The following is a 19,100-nucleotide window of genomic DNA, read 5'->3' as shown; positions in this document are numbered from 1 at the left end:
GCACTATTCACAATAGCAAAGACTTGGAACCAACCCAAATGTCCAACAATGATAGACTGGATTAAGAAAATGTGGCACATATACACTATGGAATACCATGCAGCCATAAAAAAGGATTAGTTCATGTCTTTTATAGGGACATGGATGAAGCTGGAAACCATCATTCTTAGCAAACTATCGCAAGGACAGAAAACTAAACACCACACGTTCTCACTCATAGGTGGGAATTAAACAATGAGAACACTTGGACACAGGATGGGGAACATCACACACCGGGGCCTGTCTTGGGGTTGGGGTAGCGGAGAGGGATAGCATTAGGAGATATACCCAATGTTAATGACAAGTTAATGGGTGCAGCACACCAACATGGCACATGTATACATATGTAACAAACCTGCACGTTGTGCACATGTACCCTATAACTTAAAGCATAATAATAATAATAAAAACAGTGAAAAAAAAGTCTCTCCTCTTTAAACCATTACAGTGGCAATTAAATTTCGACATGAGTTTTGGAGGGAACATTCAAACCATAGAACGCTGGAACAAGTGATTTATTATTGAAGCACTCTTTTTTCCTAGGGCAATTTAGTAGCCCTTTCAGTTGATTAAAAAACACTTAATGAGTATAATCACTGGTTTAAGGATTGTCTAATCTGTCCCGATAAGTAAGTGATATGCTGAACAGCAGCTTTTTATTTTCCTTGGAAAATATTGCAGGATAATAGCCCTGAAGACCTTAACCTTTCTTATTGGAGCTAGTCCCATCTCTTCTTAGAGTTGGCAAGTAAATGCGGCTCTGATTTAGCGTGCCGGACACTGTTCCTTATTCCACCAATAGAGGAAATGGCAGTAACTGAAATAAAAGCCCTCTAAGGCTGCCTACCTCACATTCTCTAACATGCTGCAGTTTTAGAGACCTAAGCTATATAAAACCCAACGTGTTTTCCTTTTGAGTTAATCTTTTTAGGAAGTCTTCCTATGTTGAATCATGAAAAAATTGCTATTCGGGCTCTTTTAAACTTTTTTTTCTTTTTCTAGAATCAATGCTATAAAGGAGATAACAGCTCGATGTCCTCTGGCCATGACTGAAGAACTTCTCCAAGACCTGGCTCAGTATAAAACACACAAGGATAAGAGTAGGCTGCATGTTACTCTCTACATACCAAAGAGTACAGTGTGACTCCTTTTTACCTCATTGTACTCTTTGGGCCAGAATTTCTAATTAAAAGTATTATTTTACAGATGTAATGATGTCTGCTAGAACTTTGATTCACCTCTTCCGAACACTGAATCCTCAGATGCTGCAGAAGAAATTCCGGGTAGGTAAAGCACATTTAGGTTGGTCTAAAGGTTATGGTCTCACAAACTGAGACAAATTTCCTACAATTAGAATTTTAGTAATTATGATGCTTGTGTTATGATTACATGGTTATGATGCCCACGGTTGTATTCTTTAAGCTTGGAATCAAATACCATGGCCCCAAATATTTTGTAGTTTGCACATATTCCTTGATGATGACTGTGTCTTGAAGACCTGTCAGGCTGTTTCAGCTTGAAAGCTTTTAATGTTATTAACAGATTGGAATCTCAAAGATCAGTCAGTAGCTGATGCCAGTATTGTGAACAGGCTATTCCACAGCCAGATACTACCTCTTTCAAGTTGGAAGGGAGGAGGGATGCATGTATGTAACAGAAAGAGAGATGACGTTTTTCAAGACTTAAAAAATTAGAGCAGTTACTCTCTAATAACTACCAGTGTCTTGATCTAGATCAAAACACAGCAAGAAAATAGTGGACAGATTGCTGGCTGGGGATTTATTTTGATCTGAGACATAAGCAAACTTTTTCTGTCATTTGGTTACCACCATTTTTTATAGTGCTCCCTTTTAAATTCATAATTTTGTTAGCTGTGTGTGGTGGTGCGTGCCTGTCTTACCAACTACTAGGGAGGCTGAGGTGGGAGGATCCCTTCAGCCCAGGAGGCGGAGGTTGTAGTGAGCTGCGATTGTACCACTGCACTCCAGTCTGGGCAACAGAGCAAGACCCTGTCTTCAAATAAATAAATAAAATAAATTCATAATTTCAGAGAATACCTTTCATGATTAAGGTTTTATGATCTAAGCAACTTACTACAAACAATTTCTTTTCTTTTAGGGTAAGCCTACAGAGGCCTCCATAGAAGCAAGAGTACAAGAATATGGAGAATTAGATGCTAAAGATTACATTCCAGGAGCAGAAGTTCTGGAAGTTGAGAAAGAAGAGAATGCTGAAAATGATGAAGGTTGATTTTTATTTCACCCTTATTTTGGGCAAAACACTCCTGCAGTATCTCTGCAGACCTTTAAATTGTATACTGTTTGAACATTCATTCAGCAGATATTTATAGAGCAATGACTATGTGCCACGCACTGTTAGAAGTATGGGGGATCAATTGAGCATGGTTCCTCCTCTTGGGGAACTTATGTTCTAGCATAGGAAATGCCTTTTCATGACCTTCAGGGTGGCTGCCTCATCCAAGGGCGTGCTGTTTGGTGCTTGAGTAAGACAATGATCTTGTGTTTGTTGCCTAGAAAAAATTATGGGGGTTAGCCCTTAGAGGAATCCCCCAAAATTCTCCTTGTTGAAGGAGAATACATGTTGAATTTGTGGGAAAATACTCGAGGAACTCCATTGTAATTTCCAGAGTCGTGTAGTCTTCCTGTCCATTCATTCATTATTCAGCAAATCTTTTTTTTTTTTTTCCCCGTGTTGGAGTCTCACTCTTGCCCAGGCTGGAGTGCAGTGGTATGATCTCAGCTCACTGCAACCTCCATCTCCCAGGTTCAAGCGATCCTCCTGCCTCAGCATCTTGAGTAGCTGGGATTACAGGCGTGTACAGCCATGTCTGACTGATTTTTTTATTTTTAGTAGAGATAGGGCTTCACCATGTTGGCCAGGCTGGTCTTGAACCCCTGACCTCAAGTGATCCTCCCATCTTGTCCTCCCAAAGTGCTGGGATTACAGGCGTGAGCCAGTGCACCCAGCCTATTTCAGCAAAGGCTTCTTAAGCATTTGCTGTGAGCCAGCCACTGCCAGTGCAAAGATGAATGGTATTATTTCTGCTCTAGAGGACTTTCAAAGAGCTGAAGAATGAAGCGTTAACAGGATTTATGATTGGAGTAGGTGGGGGCATAAGGACAGGAGAGCAGTCAGGTCCACCTCGGAAGTTTTTTTTTGTTTTTTTTTTAAAGGGGCTTTGGAGAGATGGTGACTGATGAGCCAGGTACTTGGCAAGGAATGCTAGAATAGCAGAGACTTTCCAGGCAAAGTGTGAGCAAAGTCTTGAAGGATTTAGGGAACTAACTATTAGAATGTAGGATACAAGGTGGGACATAGAAAGACAGGAGGCTTGAGATAGAGTTTGGAGACCTTTTCATACTTGGTTATGTATATGCCAGACAAAAGAGCTGGCACGTTGTCTTAAAGATCGTAGGGAGTCACGGAAAGATTGCAGTGTCTGTGATTTAGAAAACTTAAACTGTGGTGGCTCCATTAAGAAGCCTGATAACTTTTTATTGAGGTGTCTTCAGGATTCTTTAACATCCCAAATCTTCTACCTCAGTTGTCTGAATGACCAACTAGATTCTCATACATGGGTAACACGCATAGGACAAGTTAGATGCTTGCTGCGTGGCCAGGATAAATGTACAAGTGCAGTTTTGATGGACACAGTTGGTTTAGTTGAAACAACATGACCCTAAAGGTAGACATGATTTTCATGATTTCAGTGTAGGATGCCTTTTTAGCGGTGTGGCTTGGGGCACGTTACTTAACTCTGAGCATCTGTTCCTTTTCTTTGGAGTCATGAGGGTTAGAGAGAGTGATTGTAAGGTTTTGATTCATGGTAGATACTTGATCAGTGCATATTTCCTATTCCTTAGATTAACTAAATGCATGTTGCTTATTTAACAATAAATGTTGCTCAGTTCTTGGTTAATAATGTATCTGTTCAAGGTTTATTACTTTTCTGTTGCTTGCTTCATCTCAACTTTATGTTGAATGTGCAACATAAAATGGCAGTAGTGAGTTTGCTTTTTTCACACAGATGGATGGGAAAGTACGAGTCTCAGTGAGGAGGAGGATGCTGATGGCGAATGGATTGATGTGCAACACTCTTCTGATGAAGAACGGCAAGAAATCGTAAGTCTGAAAATTTCATCTTATACCCTGATGTTTATTAAGATGTAGTTTATTCTGGGCCTTGTTGGGAGGCTACAATTTAAATGGCTGAGCTCTCACTTGAGCTGATAGCCATTTAAGCCCTTGTGTGGTTTCAAGTCCAAGAAGCTGAACAGCATGCCCATGGAGGAGCGGAAAGCCAAAGCTGCAGCCATCAGCACCAGCCGAGTTTTAACTCAGGAAGACTTCCAGAAAATCCGCATGGCCCAAATGAGAAAAGAACTTGATGCTGCCCCTGGGAAATCCCAGAAGAGGAAATACATTGAAATAGACAGTGATGAAGAGCCCAGGTAAAATGGCACATCCACTTTAGTACTTCAGTCAGCTCATGTGGTAATGAAAGCATCAGGAAACAGAATTCCATTCTTGTTTCATGTGTTATTTTTCCCTCACCCCAGGGGTGAATTACTTTCTCTTCGGGACATTGAACGCCTTCATAAAAAGCCAAAGTCTGACAAAGAGACAAGACTAGCAACTGCAATGGTGAGTGAGCATATCATTCCTAGTTTTTAAACAGAAAGCAAATAAAATGAAACAAGCCAGAACTTGTATAGCCACAGAATGGCAATTTTTAAAAATGTTTTAAGTAAAGGTATAATTAACACAGAAATTAAATGTACAGATATTAGGTGTTCAGTTAGATGAGGGGTTTTGTTTGGGTTTGCTTTTGTTAGTATGTTTGTTTGTTTGTTTGTTTGTTTGTTGAGACAGTCTCTCTCTGTCACTCAGGCTGTAGTGCAGTGGCGCAATCTCAGCTCACTGCAACCTCTGCCTCCTAGGTTCAAGTGATTCTCCTGCGTCAGCCTCCCAGGTAGCTGGGGTAACAGACGTCTGCTACCACGCCCAGTAGAGTCAAGGTTTTGCCATGTTGGCCAGGCTGGTCTCAAACTCCTGGCCTCATGTGATCCACCCACCCTAGCCTCCCAAAGTGCAGGGAGTATAGGCATGAGCCATTGCGCCCAGCCAGTTAGATGAGTTTTGACAACCGTATATAGCCATGTAACCACCACTCAAAACGAGGTAGAGAGCACAGGAAGGCAGTATTACATGTCTGTATTGTTGGGAAGCCACTATATTTATCAAAGCTAAGAGAAAAGTAGGAGTGTGTTTACAGTCACCAGTGAAAAGCCAGAGCCAGTTGGAGTCTGCCTGTGGCTAGTGCTGTGGCTGCTCATGATTGTGTCCTGCCTACATTTCCAACATCATTTTCTGTATCTCCACTTGTTCGAGACACCGTCCCATCCTAGTTCCACCTCATCCTCTGTCTTCCATGTGTCCTTTCTCCACACCTTTGTGTGTACTGTCCCTTCTTCCAGAAATGCTCTGTCTTTCCCCTCCTTTCCCTTACCATGAATGCCTTCATCCTGCCAAAAAAAAAAAAAAAAAAAAAAAAAAGTCTACCTGTCTCCCTTTCTAGGAAGTTCCCCTGACCTCACCAGGCTAAATTATGACTTTTCTTCCGCCGAGCTCCCCTTGCTCCGTTATAATACTGTATGGCCATTTCTTGGTCCCAAGGAGCAAAGACTGTGTCCTGTCCATTTTGTGCCCTTGGCACCTAGTAGAGCTTCTGACACAGAGGAGACATTAATGTTGATTAGATGACTCCTAAAGTATGTTGTTGAAGAAGAAATATCAAACTTTTTGTTCTGGTAGGCTGGAAAGACAGACCGAAAAGAATTTATGAGGAAGAAAACCAAAACAAATCCATTTTCCAGTTCGACAAATAAAGAGAAGAAAAAACAGAAGAACTTTATGATGATGCGGTATAGCCAGAATGTCCGGTCAAAAAATAAGCGTTCCTTCCGAGAAAAACAGGTGAGTTCCACTTGAAGCTTGGGTGGCAAGAACAGCACTGTAATTCCAAGACAGCTCTACATTTGAGACGGACTTGCGCCTTCTGAAGACTGGGCATTATTGTGTGTGCCTTGTGGTTAATGGGAGCATTGTTGGAGAGCACGGAGAGGTGAGAAGGAGTCAGGGTATGTAAATCCCAGACCTGACTTGATTGAGACTCAGCTGTGAGACCAGAGGGGAATCCATTTTCCTCCAGTATAAGTAAAGGAATGCAAGCTAGATCGTCCACGAGATTCCTTCCCATGCTAAAATTCTCTGACATTTGATCTGTGAAATATAATATCAAAATTAATTGAATAAATTTTTAGTGCCAATTTTATGCCTGGTTTTTTGAGACAGGGTCTCACTCTGCTACCCAGGCTGGAGTGCAGTGGTGCAGTCACAGCTCACTGCAGCCTTGACCTCCCAGGCTCCAGTGATTATTGCGGGATCTGGCCAGCAGCCCGCAATGCAACGGGGCTCTTCCTTTGTTCCCAGGCGGATCAGCAGGTCGAGAAATAAAAGACACACACAAGATAGCGAAAGTTGGGTCCGGGGGGGCAGTCACCGCCTTCTGGTCCTGCGATGCTGCCGATGCACTGGATATACCAGCATTTATTATTAAGTTTAGTGAGGGTGGGCGTAGGTTAGTGAGGGATTTAGGGTCGTTTGATTATGAGGTGAGATGGTCACATGGGGATGAAGTATTCTTTAACATAACATCGGTATGCAGAAGTAGAGTATACAGAGATAAGAATTTACAATATAGTGTGTGCATCAGCGATTTCTAACAGAGCCTTAAAACAGAAACACAGTCTATCCATAACCTATGTTTAGCAAGATATTAATCAGCAGTAACAGTTGCAGCAAAAACTGGTTGCAAACAATCAATAGAAACAGGACGTGAAGCTAGACAACTGGTTAGACCACAGATTCTCAGAAGGTAGTATGCCTTACCCCTGAAGAGACCTACAAGAGCCGTGGCAAGATAAGGGCGTTTATAACCCTATCTTAACCATATGAACAGCTGCCCCTCATGCATCCATTTATAGGCTCTCCACAAGGGTCACATTCCATTCCCAGAGCTATGAACATCTGCTTTTCTGGGATAGGAATCTTAGTGATGTGAAACCTCCCTGACTGCACGTCCATTCATAGGCTCTCTGCAGGGGGAAGCACATCACGTGCTTTTGGCTCATTCTGGCAGCCCAACCTGGCATTGTTTTTACACAATCTTGCGTGCAATTTTGTATTTACAATAATCAGGAGCATTTCATCTTTTATTCTGTAGCAATATTTTCAGGGGGTCTCCCTACAAGTGATCCTCCCACCTCAGCCCTCCAAGTAGCTGGGACTACAGGTGTCTGCCACCACACCCGGCTAATTTTTGTATTTTTTGTAGAGATGGGGTTTTGCCATGTTGCCCGGTCTGGTTTCAAACTGCTGGACTCAAGCAGTCTGCCCACCTCAGCCTCCCATAGCGCTAGGATTATAGGTGTGGGTACTTTTCTCTTTTTTTTTTTTTGAGACAGAGTCTCACTCTGTCACCCAGGCTGGGGTGCAGTGGCACAATCTCGGCTCACTGCAAGCTCTGCCTCCCAGGTTCACGCCATTCTCCTGCCTCCACCTCCCAAGTAGCTGGGACTACAGGTGCCTGCCACCACACCCGGCTAATTTTTTTGTATTTTTAGTAGAGACGGAGTTTCACCGTGTTAGCCAGGATGGTCTCGATCTCCTGACCTCGTGATCTGCCTGCCTCAGCCTCCCAAAGTGCTGGGATTACAGGCGTGAGCTACCGCGCCTGGCCCCAGGTGTGGATACTTTTCAAAAACCAATAATTTTGTGTGATAATATCTCAGAAACAGTTTCAGAAAAGCAATGCAAAATAAATAGTTGTGTGTTGGCATGACCCTTCCTGTATGTGCCCTTTTGAAAGCCCTGATGTTTACAGGCTTTGGGATTACATTTTATCCGTTCATGGCCTTTGAATGGTAATCCCATGCTACTTAGGCAGCTCGTTTATTTCAGTTATTCATTGTGATAAAACAAGTTTATGCTTTTGCATCTTTCTCTCCTTGTGGTGTAGCAGTGTATCTAAATGTCATTCTGAAGAATTGCCAGGATATCAGCTCTGGGTTAAACAGTCTCATATCATGAACCAGTGTTCCTAAATAGCTAGCCAGGGATCAGCCTGCCAGCACTGACTGTAACGGCCAGCCCTCTAGGGCAGTGCCGTGTCTGTGGGTTCCAAGTCGGTATTCACTGAATTAAGGTACCATTTAGCTCTCCCTGTTGACTCTTTCTGGTTCTAAACTGTGTTCAACAACATCATTTAAATAATGACAGCATTTTTAATAGAAGCTGTTGAAACTGAGGTGAAAGGAAAGGTGCCACGTAGGATTTTAAATACTCTAAATTTTGCCACATTCTCCTAAAATTATAATAGGATTGACTTAAATCCATTAGTCTGTCCTTCACTGGCCCTTACTAACATTTCAGGGTTGAGGAAGTATTAATTACCCTGTTGGTAGGCCTTGTTTCATTATGAGGTTTCTGTGAGCTTGTTATATTTTAGTTAGGGCTCCCCCCACCCCCACTTCCTTTGTTTTTTAGCATGCCTTTTCTGGCATGAAGGGAAAGCCCATCTTTGTTCCTTGCAAGCACTTTGAGTCATAAAATAACTCTCAAAGATTGAAGAATCTTTTTGAGAGTAAATTAAGATTTCATTGGACATATGCACTTGTTGGTTCAAGAATGTTTTTTCTTGTTCTCCAATTTTCTTGCCATTTGGAACCTGATATTAATCAGAATTTCTATGTGTGTCTCTTTGCCCTGTATTTTCTTCAAGATCTCTTCATTATAAACATAAACTTTAAGTTCCTGATTTTCTCTGTTCTCCCCTTTAGACCAGTACTGTTCAATAGAAATATAATATGAACCACATATATCACTTAAAAATAAACAAGTAAAAAAAGAGGAAATTGTAACAATATATCTTATTTAACCCAGTATATCTAAAATAGTATTGTTTCAACATGTAGTTCAACATATAAAAATTATGAGTGAAATATTTTACATTTTTGTTTTTGATCTAATTGAAATTAGCATGTCATTTACACTGCAGCACATCTCAATTTGGACTGGCCACATTTCAAATGCTCAGTAGTCACATGTAGTTAGTGGCTACCCTATTGGACAGAACAGTTACAGAGCATCCCCAAAACTGCCCTGTGACCCCAAGGGCCCTGTGAGAAAGGAGCATCACACTTCACACCCCCCCCTACCCTTTGGTGATATTTCAGTGTCTTAAATAAAGGGATCTTACCTGGCTTGAAAGTGTATGTGAGGTCTTACTGTAAATTGTTAGAATATGAAGAGGTGACGGATGAGACTAGAAGAGGGAAGTAAAGCATAGGATAGGGAAGGAGGATCTTGCAGTAAAGCCTGTAGAAAGATAAAAGAAGAAAAGGGGGCTATACCTGTTCCTTTTCTTTAATTGGTGGCATTTGAAGGGGAAGGAACTGAAATATGTGTGAGAGTAGGCTGTGCTTTGCCACAAAGCTTAATGAGTGGAAGTAAATTCCCATAACCAACATTAGCTAACACATTTAGTTCTTAGCATGAGACTTCACTATTCCAGGGCTTTCCATTTATTAACTTGTTTAATCAGTATACAACAGTATTTGCAGTCACTGTGATTAAACCAATTTTGCAGATGAGAAAAATAAGACACAATTAGATGAATCTGGAAAATACCTCCTTAGCCAAATTAAGTTGAAATGAACTTACAGATTTTTGTTTTGCCTTAAGTATCCCAGCTCTTCTGCTTTTCTGCAAAGACTTACCAAGACCCAGGTGTGAGTTAAAGGCAAAGAGTCAACTGGAAATCATAAAATCCAAAAAGTTTGAACATTTGTATGTAGAGCCAGGTAACTTCTACTCCGAAACTGTTTTAGGTGTATCTTGTTAAAATTTAAGCTAGAATTTTAAAATAAAAATTAAATAAAAGCTAGAGATTTTTAAAAGTTTCTAGGACAAAGAATAGTGCTTGGGGAATTAATGGAATAGTATCCATCACAAACTTAAGGTGTATACATTGGTCTTGGTTAACTTTAATTTTGGTTTATTTTTGATCATCTTTAATATTATGTTTGTTTTCTTTTGACATGTAAAACTTTATAAGGGCTTTTGTAGGTTCGCTTCAGACACTGATCCTTCAGTCTTCTTTTTCTCTAGATGTTAAATTCTTCACCTTCCAATTCTACCCTGGGGATCTTGAAGAACCCAGCCTCTTTGGTTAGAGACAAACTCCAGGAGGTGAAAGCCTAGATTGAATCTTATTATGATATACAATTCACTGCTTTCATTCTTCGTGTTCACTTTACATACTTCCAACACAAAATAATTAAACAAGTTAAAAATTAGAGGCTGTATTAACTAGAATAAATATTTTGCCATAAGCTACAATTGTCAGGGCTTCAATTTCTGAGTTAATAACTTCATGTTTGAACCATTATAAAGGGTTAGTGTTAGCGTATACTTAGAACATTTTCTTAGTTTGTTTATTGCATAAAACAAACCCATTTGAAAATCAGTAAATAAGGTAACACTTTTCTTTGTTTCAGATTTTATATTGATAGAGTTATCATAAATCTACACAAGTGCTGAATGCCATTTTAAAGTCTTTGAATGATCCATACATGCCATATTTAGTGGAATATATGTGATATTGGGAAAGGTGATTGATTATGAAGAAAAATCTGTTTTCCTGTTACTTTTAATTTAGACAATGTATTCCATCCACAACTCCAAAATATTAAGAGCCATATAGACCAAATAAGTATTATTTATTATCCCTGGAGACAGGGATAATAAATAGTAATCTCTGCATTCCGTAGCTGCTCCTGTTTTGAGCTTATGCCTCCATGAGTTGGGAACAGCAGTCAAGAGTTTTGCATATTTCCTAGCAGTAATATGCCCCATCCTCGATACAGATTTGATCTGTTTTGGAATATTTTATCATTTATAGTTTTTCAGGATGGTGTATTGACTTGGTGATTCCTTTTTAGTAAACTTTCATGTAACCAAATTCGTATAATAGGGTACCCAAGAGTTATCATGTTTCAATACTTTTTTATCTTACAGTTGGCGCTACGAGATGCACTTTTGAAAAAGAGAAAAAGAATGAAGTAACTTCCCGGCAAGTTTTCCATTCCAAGAAGAATGCTGAGTTTGTGTCATTACTCTGAAAATTGGTAAATCAAGCATGTTTGTTTACATTAAAAAGTCCAGACACACTGTATTGTGAAAACTGCTGAACATGTGGCAGCAATTTGGTGGTTTTATTTTGGAGACGGCTAATGGTAGGAATGTTAATGTAAATAGTGGTGGTAATGTAAAATCATTTCATGTATCATTCATGCAAAAAAAAGTATGCATTGAGTGCCTATTCATTGTCACTGTAGATGTAAAACGAATGAGCTGTAACCCCTTCACTCAAGGCATTGACAGCTTAGCTGTGGGGGTGGACACACATATGTGTATTTACAGTGCAGTGTAAATAGTTCTCTAGTAGAGGTTAACTCCCTATTTCTGTGAGGTCACTGAGGCCTTACGGACTAACTCTGTGGGGATAGGAGTTATGTATTCTTATAAAACAAAACAAAACAGGACAATGTTACAAGAGTAAGAGGTTCTTACTTGTACATAGGCTTTCCTGCTGAAAACAGGCCCCTGCTGTACAGATTTTGGGTACATAATTTAGCTCTTTTAGTCAATCCAAAAGATTTAAGTGACCCCCTGTGTTTTTTTTTTTGAATGCCATGTAAAGGCTTTTTGGTTAAGACCTCACTTTTAAAACTGCCTTAAGTATAAATAGTGCCTTTGGAATATATTTAGTTCATCATTTGAGCTGCCTTCATACTGGTTTCCTCAGCCTTCCTTCAGCCTGTAATATTTTCAGCCCGCTGTTTACCTTGTCACAATAAAAGGTTTCTAATGCCAAATAGGTACCTTTGTATGTGGAGTGGTGTGTGGTGTTCTACGTTCCACAGGCATGCTACATCCATTTCAGGGGACGGTCTGTTTGCATGCAAATTTTTGCATTTGGAAATAGTTTGGTGCCTTTTGCTTCAGGTTTCTTAGATAATGTTGTAGTAGATCTTACCTCAAGTTAGAGTAAAGGGCAATTTTCTGCACTCAGAAAGCATTTTCTTTTTTATTTATTTGTTTTTTGTTTTTTTTTTTTTTTTTGAGACGAAGTTTCACTCTTGTTGCCAAGGCTGGAGTGCAATGGCGCAATCTTGGCTCACCACAACCTCTGCCTCCTGGGTTGAAGCTATTCTCCTGCCTCAGCCTCCCAAGTAGCTGGGATTATAGGCGTGCGCCACCATGCCCGGCTAATTTTGTATTTTTGTTTTAGTAGAGATGGGCTTTCTCCTGACATGAGGTGATCCCAGAGTGCTGGAATTACAGGCGTGAGCCACTGCGCCTGGCCTAGAAAGCAATTTCTAAAACCAGTGTTCTTATTTCGTTTCCAGTTTCTTCTGTTCACTTTCTACATTCAACTTCAGTTTTATTTCAATGAGACTTAGAGACTTTCCCTAAAATGTCCCAGATTGCTGTTGGGGGATTAGTCAAGTCACCAGAGTCAAGCCCCAGCAACTTTAGTGCTTTACAGGAAGTGTTTGATGCAAATTTGTATATTTTAGACCTGAAACTGCTCCTTTTTTTTTTTTTTTGCATTTTTGAACTGGGTGTCTCCTCCTGTGTCTAGATCCAGAAAGTGAAAAAAATTCAAAATAGCAACAAGTTTTCATAGCTTTATTGTGTGAATTGTGATGGCGCCTGGAAGTTTCATTCTTCCTCTAGATTTTCCCACTCAACTTAGATACCAAGAGACCAAAGTCCATTCTGTGTTCTGACTTCTGCTCTTCTGCTGTGCCCTTACCCTCTTCTTAACTAGCCTTTCTTACATGCAAGACAGAAGGATACAGTGTGTGGTTTATAATGCATATTCTGAACTTTTATTTCTTTAATCCCATAGTATCTTATTTCTATCTGATTCCTTTTATTATTTTCCAAATCTTCTCTTGAGAATATTTTGTTTGCTATCCATTTGAAGATGAGATTCTCAGAAGGGTGAATGCTTCAGTAGAGGGTAGGTGAGCTTGCAAGGTGAATTCTACTTTGAAGAAGTCATCAGTGTCTGAACTTGAGCTATTTAGTCTCAAATTTTGTCAACATAGAGAATGAAGCCATTCAGGGATGAAGCAGGGACCAACGTCAAAATTTGCAGAATGGGAATTAGTAGCCTCTATGAAAATTCCAGAAAAAAACTGGAATTTTTTAAAAATCCCAAACTCTTTATCGACATATAAAGAAGAGTACAAGTACCATCAAGTGTACTTAAACTCAGTGAATTTTCACAAGCTAAATACATTCCTGTAACCAGCACTCAGATTAAGAAACATTACAGACACCTTGAAACCTCCTTCGTGAGTGGAGAACTTTTAAGAAATGCAGCATCACTAAGACTTTTATTTTTTCTTTCAGAGACTGGGTCTTGCTCTGTCACCTAGGCCAGAGTGTAGTGGTGCAATCAGAACTCACTGCAATGTTGAACTCCTGGGCTCCAGAGATCCTCCACAGGCCCAGGCCAGTATGCCTGGCTATTAATCATTTTTTAAAATTTATTTTTAATAGAGACAGGGTCTCGCTATGTTGCCCAGGTTGGTCTCAAATTTCTGACCTCAAGTGATCCTCCCACCTTGGCCTCCCAAAGTGCAGGGGTAATTACAGGTGGGAGCCCCCATGTCTGGCCAGCACTAAGATTCTTTTTTTTTTTTTTTTTTTTTTGAGACAGTCTCACTCTGTCACCCGGGCCGGAATGCAGTGACACGATCTCAGGTCACTGGGATTACAGGCGCACACCACCATGCCTGGCTGATTTTTTGTATTTTTAGTAGAGATGGTTTCACCATGTTGGCCAGGCTAGTCTCGAACTCCTGACCACCTCTAGTGATCCACCGTCCTCGGCCTCCCAAAGTGCTGGGATTACAGGTGTGAGCCACCACATCCAGCCAAGATTCTTAATGGCACAGAAAAGTGGTGTGGTGTGGAAAAACATGGGTATCTGTAGTCAAATGGTGATTCAGGAGAATCTAATTCTGAATGCAAAGAAGCTTAAGCAATACCTTAATTTATTTCACTTTTTAAAAACATAGAAGAGTAGATATGTGATTTTCAAATAATTTTGACAAAAAACTTAAGAAAACTCTTTCAATACATACACATTTTTAAATTCTAGTAAGAAAGCATTGTATCATAGTTTAAATGCCAGTGAATTTTTCTTCAAGGTACATAAAATAATGGTGCTTCGTATAACTACAATTTCATAAATAAAATATGCATATGAAAGTAGTTGCTAGGTTTGGGTGATGGGAATATAACTGACTGGATTTTTTCCTTTACATTTAAAAAAATTTTTTTACAGCTCATGGCCATGAACTCCTTTACATTTTAAATATTTTGTAATGTTGCTTATCAAACATTTCTACCAAAAATTTTTTTTAATCTAAAATACTTCTAGTTCCATCTTCGTAAGATCCAATTTTGTTGTACTTGCTATTCCTAATATCTATGTTACCATCAGAGATGTTTTTAAAAGAAATTTGGCCAAGGAGGAAAAGAAAATTAAGAACAAAATGGAAACCCTAATTCTGGGAAATGTTACAAAAGGGGAAGTTTAAAAGAATTACATGGAAACTAAGAATAAATGATATTCAACAGAACATCTTGTTTTAAGGATACTTAAATCTTTTTAAATCATTTAAACATTTTATCATTTTGTGATTTTTAAAAAACATACATAAAATATAGAAAATAATGAAACATGTTCATCTCCAAGTTTTATTCAGTGTTAATATTTTGCTTTTTTTTAAAAAAAAAAAAAACTAGAACATCAAGAGTATAATTATGTCTCAGCCATTTCCCCGCCTCTTCTCAGGGATAACCCTTATCTAGAAGTTGATGAACATTAAGAGTATAACTATGTCCCACTCAGCCATTTCCCAACCCCTTCTCAGGGATAATCCTTATCCAGAAGTTGATGCCTATCATTCCTGTAGTTATTTTTTCTTTCATTTTTATATTTGTATGTATATATAAATTTTTACATAAGCAGTTATCATTGTATAAATTCTTTTGCTATGTAACTTAACATTAGATTCTTGATAGATGAAGATTCATTTTAATTGTTGTATAGTTTCCATTGTTTATTCATACATCCACAATTTATCATTCTACCAAAAAGCAGTTAGGTTGTTTTCCACTTTTTTTGCTATTTAAAAACCTTGCAGGCTGGGCGCAGTGGCTCACGCCTATATCCCAACACTTTGGGAGGCTGAGGCAGGCAGATCACCTGAGGTCAAGAGTTTGAGATCAGCCTGGCCAACATGGTGAAACCCTGCTCTACTAAGAAATACAAAAATTAACCAGGCATGGTGGCACATCCCAGATACTTGGGAGGCTGAGGCAGGAGAATCACTTGAAGGCAGGAGGGGGAGGTTGCAGTGAGCTGAGATCACACCACTGCACTCCAGCCTGGGTGACAGAGTGAGACTCCCTCTCAAAAACATTAACTAATTAATTAATTTAATTAAAACCTTGCTGCAGTAAGCATCTTTGAACATGTCTTCTAGGGTTCATGGTCTTAGAGTTTTTTCTTTAAACAAAGTTTAGATAGAAAATTGAAAATGGGCTGGGCGCAGTGGCTCACGCCTGTAATCCCAGCACTTTGGGAGGCCGAGGCAGGCGGATCACTTGAGGTCAGGAGACCAGCCTGGCCAGCATGGTGAAACCCTGTCTCTACTAAAAATGCAAAAAAATTAGCCAGGTGTGGTGGTGCGCACCTGGAATCCCAGCTACTCAGGAGGCTGAGGCAGGAGAATTGCTTGAACTTGGGAGGCAGAGGTTGCGTGAGCCGAGATTACGCTATGGCACTCCAGCCTGGGCGACAGCAAGATTTTGTCTCAAAAAAAAAAAAAGAAAAAAGAAATCCAGAAAACTGAAAATGAAATCACTGGGTTTGTAGGGTCTGCAGTTCTTCAACTTTACTAGGCAATACTGAATTATACTATATTCTCATCAGTAACTCATGTAAGTTTGTATCTTACTACATCCATGTCAACAAGATGTTATTAGACTTTGAAACTTTAGACAACCCTTATGTTTATGAAATGGTATCATGGTTTAATTTGCATTTCATTGATTACTAGAGAGGTTGAAATAACTTCACATTTTTATGTTCATTTGGGTTTTCCTCTTTTTATAGCCTTTTGTTTTCCTTATTTTTTTTAGTAATAAAAACATAGGAGATCTTTATGTATTCTAGATACTAATTCTTTATCAATTACCTATGTTGCAGGTATCTCCACAGATAAACAATGCGATATCTATGATAAACTAAGTTCCCATGTATACTTTGGGCCTAGGATTTTCAAAACCATTTCTGGATCCTTTTTAACAGTCCTTGCTCTAGCTTCTCTCTTTCCTCTCATATTTTACTATAAGCAGCAAGAAGCCAGGTAGCAACTTCGACATTTTGCTTGGAGATCTAGCTAGAGTACCTAGTTCCTTAGGTACATTTTTCTGTGTTCCGCATTACTCTAGGTGATCATGTTAAACATTCTGGCACTACATAATGAACCTCTTACTTCCAGTTTCCAATAACATTCTCACTTCTGAAGTGGCTACTGCTGGCAGTCTCCTTCAAGACCATCAGACTGTTTCTTTCTTAGGATGGTTTGTTTCTCAAGGGACTTCTACTAATCATCAGTCTGTTAGGAACTTTAGGCTCTCGCTAACATTCTGCTCAAAATTATTACAGTTTCTCCCTACTACCAGTGCCAAAGCAATACATTTTTAGGCATGTGTTATGGTAGCACTACACTTACATTCCCAAACAAATCTGTATTAATGATCTGTCACATACCAAATTACCTCAAAACTTAGTGGCATAAAGTGATAAACATTATTTCACAGTTTCTTTTTTTTTTGGGTGGGGGGACAGTCTCACTGTCACCCAGGCTGGAGTACAGTGGTGCGATCTTGGCTCACTGCAACCTCCATCTCCTGGGTTCAAGCAATTCTCCTGCCTCAGCCTCCCGAGTAGCTGAGATTACAGGCACCCGCCACCACGCCCAGCTAATTTTTATATTTTTAGTAGAGACAGAGTTTCGCCATGTTGGCCAGGCTGGTCTCAAACTCCTGACCTCCAGTGATCTGCCCGCCTCGCCCTCCCAAAGTGCTGGGATTACAGATGTGAGCCACCGTGCCTGGCCTGCTTCACAGTTTCTATGGGTTAGGAATTTGGGGGTGGCTTAGCTGAGGCAGGAAGATCCACTTCCACCATGGCTCACTCAGATGACTTGACAAGAAGCCTCAGTTCCTCTCTGGCTCTTGGTAGAAGCTCTCAGTTCCTCAACAAAGGGACTTTGTTTTTTCTTTTTTTTCAATTTTATTTACTCCTTTTTTGGAGACAGGGTCTCACTTTGTCACTTAGGCTGGAGTACAGTGGCATGATCATAGCTCACTGCAGCCTCAAACTCCTGGGCTCGAGTAATCCTACCTCAGCCTCCCAAGTAGCTGGGACTAGAGATATGTGCCACCATGCCCGGCTAATTTATTTTTAATTGTTTGTAGAGATGGGGTCTCACTGTTGCCCAGGCTGGTCTCCAACTCCTGGGCTCAAGCAGTCCTCCTGCCTGACTCTCCAAGTGCTGAGATTTGTGTCCAGCCACAAAGGGACATTTTCATAGGGCTTCCTCAGGACATGACAATTGGCTTCCTATAGTGAGCAATTCAAGAGAGCAAGGAGAAACCCACAGTGTCTTTTGTGACCTAGTCTTGGAAGTCAACCACCACCAATTCTGATTCTATTCATTAAACCAAGTGACCTCAGATGATCAGCCAGCCAAAGTGCTGGGATGACAGGCGTGAACCACCATGTCTGGCAAGAAATTTTGTAATTCCTTTAAGTGTTATCCTTAAAAACAAGTTATTGATTATAAAAGTTGTATTTCTTCGTCCTAAAATTGGTAAAAAAAATAAAAAAAATTAAAAATGTGTTCAGTTTCTACTATCCATTTAGTTTAGTTTTTTTTTTTTTTTTTTTTGAGACGAAGTTTTGCTCTTGTCACTCAGGCTAGAGTGCATTGGCACAATCTCGGCTCACTGCAACCTCTGCCTCCCAGGTTCAAGAGATTCTCCTGTCTCAGCCTCCCAAGTAGCTGGGATTACATGTGCCCACCACCACGCCCGGCTAATTTTTGTATGTTTAGTAGAGACAGGGTTTCACCATGTTGGCCAGGCTGGTCTCAAACCTCTGACCTCAGGTGATCCACCCGCCTCAGCCCCCCAAAGTGCTGGGATTACAAGCCTAAGCCACCATGCCCGGCCCTTTCATTTAGTTTCTACTATTCATGTACACATGTACCCTGTTTTACCCACAGACAACTGTGCTAACCGTTAAGAATGTCCCAGCCTTACTAAGATTTTCCTAAGTTTGTCTCCCAGACATTGGGAACTCAAAGGTGAGGAAACTTAGGTGTGAAGGTGGATTGTGGATTCAGACCTCCTTACTTGGAGGCCAGTGCAGAGACACACCAGCAGAGTGACCTCGGGCACATGGCTTCACCTCTCCAAGCCTCACGCTCCTCATCAGTAAAGCGAGGATTAGTGGAACCTACCTGTTGGCTTGTTTTGATGATTAAATGAGATAATGTCCGCAAAAAATATCTGGCAGATAAATGTTAACTAAATTTTGAGCTTTTAAAAAATGTTTTACCAGCCAGGCGCGGTGGCTCACGCCTGTAATCCCAGCACTTTGGGAGGCCGAGGCCGGTGGATCACCTTAGGTCAGGAATTCGAGACCAGTCTGGCCAACATGGTGAAACCCTGTCCCTACCAAAAATACAAAAATTAGCCAGGTATGGTGGTGGACGCCTGTAATCCCAGCTACTTGAGAGGCTGAGGCAGGAGAATCG

The 19,100-nt window shown here is 40.3% G+C and overlaps 1 protein-coding gene across 2 annotated transcripts in view; it reads left to right on the top strand.

The window, feature by feature from the left end:
• The window catches only part of SDAD1 (SDA1 domain containing 1), a 41,157-nt gene extending 29,098 nt beyond the window's left edge, over positions 1-12,059 (top strand). For both annotated transcript variants that reach the window (XM_054485980.2, XM_054485981.2), the window contains 8 exons: positions 1,042-1,139; positions 1,246-1,322; positions 2,158-2,284; positions 4,088-4,182; positions 4,321-4,511; positions 4,620-4,704; positions 5,875-6,036; positions 11,200-12,059. In XM_054485980.2, coding sequence (XP_054341955.1) covers positions 1,042-1,139; positions 1,246-1,322; positions 2,158-2,284; positions 4,088-4,182; positions 4,321-4,511; positions 4,620-4,704; positions 5,875-6,036; positions 11,200-11,247 — 883 coding nt within the window. In that variant the 3' untranslated portion in view covers positions 11,248-12,059. The remainder of the gene's footprint in view (positions 1-1,041; positions 1,140-1,245; positions 1,323-2,157; positions 2,285-4,087; positions 4,183-4,320; positions 4,512-4,619; positions 4,705-5,874; positions 6,037-11,199) is intronic.
• The last annotated feature ends 7,041 nt before the right edge of the window (positions 12,060-19,100 follow it).

This window comes from Pongo pygmaeus, chromosome 3, assembly GCF_028885625.2.
Source record: "Pongo pygmaeus isolate AG05252 chromosome 3, NHGRI_mPonPyg2-v2.0_pri, whole genome shotgun sequence".
Lineage (NCBI taxonomy): Eukaryota > Metazoa > Chordata > Mammalia > Primates > Hominidae > Pongo > Pongo pygmaeus.
This window is presented reverse-complemented; position numbering and strand designations above follow the sequence as displayed.